The 3,923-nt window shown below is 36.2% G+C and overlaps 1 protein-coding gene across 1 annotated transcript; it reads left to right on the top strand.

Annotated features, from left to right (window-relative positions):
- Window positions 1–2,580: 2,580 nt before the first annotated feature.
- Window positions 2,581–3,117, top strand: LOTGIDRAFT_155358 (hypothetical protein; the record flags this gene model as incomplete). The annotated part of the gene is made up of 1 exon (XM_009066924.1): window positions 2,581–3,117. One exon carries the CDS (start codon window positions 2,581–2,583, stop codon window positions 3,115–3,117), a length of 537 nt encoding a protein of 178 aa, XP_009065172.1.
- Window positions 3,118–3,923: the final 806 nt, after the last annotated feature.

The following is a 3,923-nucleotide window of genomic DNA, read 5'->3' as shown; positions in this document are numbered from 1 at the left end:
TTCTTTATGATATTCACATGAACACTGTACAACATTACCGAATAGATCTTTCTTGACAACAGATTTATGACGAGGACAGTTGTCTATGGCTGTTAATTCTTTGGCCCAGCGCGAACCAGTTGATGGTCTTTGACCACGCCCAAACAAAAAAGTTCCCGAGGCATAATCGCTGAGGCGTTTGATCCATTCAGAGGTAGGAAGACCTGTCTTCGTTGGTATAAAACTGTTCTCTGTTGGTTCTACATGTAGGAATTGCTTCGTGATACAAACAATTATCACACTAATCCTTGGAAAACTTATAATATCAAAATGAAAACGAAAGTTTTCCATTGTCAGTCACAGTCGAGTGAAAACAAGTGATGTAAACACGGCAAACTATAGGTAAATTTGAATCCAGTTCAGAAGTTCTGCCGGCAACCTGCGCAAGGATGACACGCAAATTCGTGAAGCGTTCCATATTTTTCGAATCTTGATACGAGATCCTTTTTACAAACCCTTATCCTAACGCCTGGTATATAATGCTATTTCTTTTTTAATTTCGGTGTTTCTTTGTGAGCAGCTTTAAGGCAGTTCTCTGAATAACAGCACGGTTATACATAGGTATAATTTAGGTAAACAATAATACAACGCCATAACAATCGCCGCTTAAAACAATTCAATGCATTGTTCTTGCTGTTTGATGCCAGTATTGTAGGTTGAAGTGCCGAAGAAGGTTTCCGAAGCCAATGAATTGCCAAACAACTCAATTACGTCATAATTAGCAATACAATTGACATATATATGCTTCCACAATGCAACGATTATTGCACTTATAACCCTTCCAACCGCATCAAAACTATTTGTTGCTATTATAGGCAGATGGATATACACTTATCATTAAAACTTGTCCTATTATCGTCAATTAGAACTTGAAATTTTAAAGTGTAAATGATGTTTCACGTCAAATCCCCCCTCCCTTCTCTTTTGATTTTCGCATAGTTGTTTTTCCTTTGGTTGTTTGATGTCGGCAACTTTTACAGATATAACTACTTTGCCTTGTTCTATTTCTATTTAGTTCAGTGCGCAGGCGCAATTTACCATTTTCTATCACATGGGTTTGTTTATACGTCACAATTACGATGATAAAGAGAGTAACTACCAGGGAGCTTTGATGTGTGGTAAGTCTATGGTACTTAATGGAATTACGGACCTCTTTCCGATTGTATTATTTACGTAATACATATACTAAAATTGCAACGATACAGAGAAGATTAGCATGGCCCCTGCGCAAGGATGACACGCAAATTCGTGAAGCGTTCCATATTTTTCGAATCTTGATACGAGATCCTTTTTACAAACCCTTATCCTAACGCCCTGTATATGATGCTATTTCTGTTTTAATTTCGATATTTCTTTGGGAGCAGCTTTAAGGCAGTTCTCTGAATGACAGCACGGTTATACATAGGCCTAATTTAGGTAAACAATAATACAACGTCATAACAATCGCCGCTTAAAACAATTCAATGCATTGTTCTTGCTTTTTGATGCCAGTATTGTAGGTTGAAGTGCCGAAGAAGGTTTCCGAAGCCAATCAATTGCCAAACAACTCAATTACGTCATAATTAGCAATACAATTGACATAATATATGCTAACACAATGCGACGATAATTGCACTTATAACCCTTCCAACCGCATCAAAACTATTTGTTGCTATTATAGAAAGATGGATATACACTTATCATTAAAACTTGTCCTATTATCGTCAATTAAAACTTGAAATTGGCACTCTTTTCCAAATGACGCTATTGAAGCACGCGTTTTCACTTCGGCTGGACCTCATTGACATTGAGAAATGACCAGGAGTTTACTTCTAGCAGACGATATTTCTTTCTAACATTCATACGTATTCACCTATTAAAAAGGAGACCGAGATATTATCCTGTCCTATCTACTACCTACGGGCACGTTGTATGGTCACATCCATTAAAGTGTAAGTGATGTTTCAACATCAAATCCCCCCTCCCTTCTCTTTTGATTCTCGCATAGTTGTTTTTCTTTTGGTTGTTTGATGTCGGCGACTTTTACAGATATAACTACTTTACCTTGTTCTATTTCTATTTAGTTCAGTGCGCATGCGCAATTTACCATTTTCTATCACTTGGGTTTGTTTATACGTCACATTTACAACCATACTAACGATGATAATGAGTGTAACTGGGTAATACCAGGGAGCTTTGATGTGTGTTAAGTCTAGGGTACTTAATGGACTGACGGACCTCTCTCAAAATCTCATTACTCACGTGATACATATACTAAAATTGGATAAAGGCTTACTAAGAAGATGTTCCCAATGATATCGGTAAAAACTATTTTAATCCAAGTAATTGCTTTAAACCCTATATTAACATAAATGTATCCACATCAGTTTAGTATGAATGATTTTTACCGTTTATTTTGTCGTCTGCCACTTTTAATATAGGACAGTACAGTAAATATATATACAGATATAGTAGTTACAGTAGATAGTTAGAGAGTAAGTTTAGCTTCTTTTAACTTTTTAACTTTTAAAGTGTCTGGATTTTGATATTGTGTACAGCATAATGGATAACGAACCACTGTGTGCCGAAATCGCCGATGAATATGTCAGAGAAATAATGGCTAACTCACACACCGCCGAAAGTGATCAGAATACGGATAGGAAAAGATTTTACTCCGATGATAGTGATGTTGAGGACACGTCTGAAGCATTCAGGGAGCGAAAGAAAAGTAAGAGCTGTTTTGAAAGGGACGGAGAATCATCTGAAGGATTCAACGCACAATTTATGAAGTTTGCTAATAGTATGCAGGATTCCTTTAAGAAATTAAACATGAGGATAGATGATTTAGAAGATAATCTGGAAAAGAAAATAGTAGGTAGAATTTCACAATCTATTAATGCTAAAATCGAGGAAAGTGTCAAGAATCGTGTGACAGAAGAAGTGACAATTATGAAAGCAGAAATTTCTGAAAACATTAAAACAATAGAACATAAAATTGCGAATTTGAAAATGACCAGGGAACCAGTCGACCAGAACGTAGAGAGCAGTCGAACAAAGAATATAGTGATTAAAAATCTCCTGCCCTGGGAGCAGCTTTAAGGCAGTTCACTGAATGACAGCACAGTTATACATAGGCCTAATTAATTTTATTCAAATCATCTTTTCCTCCTAAACATACCTTTTCTGGCATTATAAAGTGGAAGATCTTGAGATTTCACCGAATTCTTATATATTTCAGATTCGGAAGATAATGGATTTGCATTTCAAATATTCTATATCATTCTTTTAAACTAACTTCACAAACATTGCTCTATCACTAGAGGTTACACCTACATGCCTGTGCCTGTGCTTTCGTAACATTGCTTAACCGCAATGTTACAACCTAAAATTCCTAATTTAGGTAAACAATAATACAACGTCATAGCAATCGCCGCTTAAAACAATTCAATGCATTTTTCTTGCTTTTTGATGCCAGTATTGTAGGCTGAAGTGCCGAAGAAGGTTTCCGAAGCCAATGAATTGCCAAACAACTCAATTATGTCATAATTAGCAATACAACTGACATATATATGCTTCCACAATGCGATGATAATTGCACTTATAACCCTTCCAACCGCATCAAAACTATTTGTTGCTATTATAGACAGATGGATATACACTTATCAATAAAACTTGTCCTATTATCGTCAATGCGAACTTGAAATTGACCCTTTTTTCCAAATGACGCTATTGAAGCACGCGTTTTCACTTCGTCTGTACCACATTGTCATTGAGAAATGACTAGGAGTTTACCTCTAGCAGACGATTTTTTTCTTTCTAACATTCATACGTATTCATCTATTAAACAGGAGACCGAGATATTATTCTGTCCTATCTACTATCTTTCGCCACATCTTAGGGCACGT

The sequence above is a fragment of the Lottia gigantea genome (genome assembly GCF_000327385.1).
Source record: "Lottia gigantea unplaced genomic scaffold LOTGIsca_8, whole genome shotgun sequence".
Taxonomy (NCBI): Eukaryota; Metazoa; Mollusca; class Gastropoda; family Lottiidae; genus Lottia; species Lottia gigantea.
The sequence above is the reverse complement of the archived record's forward strand: the minus strand, read 5'-3'. Positions and strand labels throughout refer to the sequence as shown.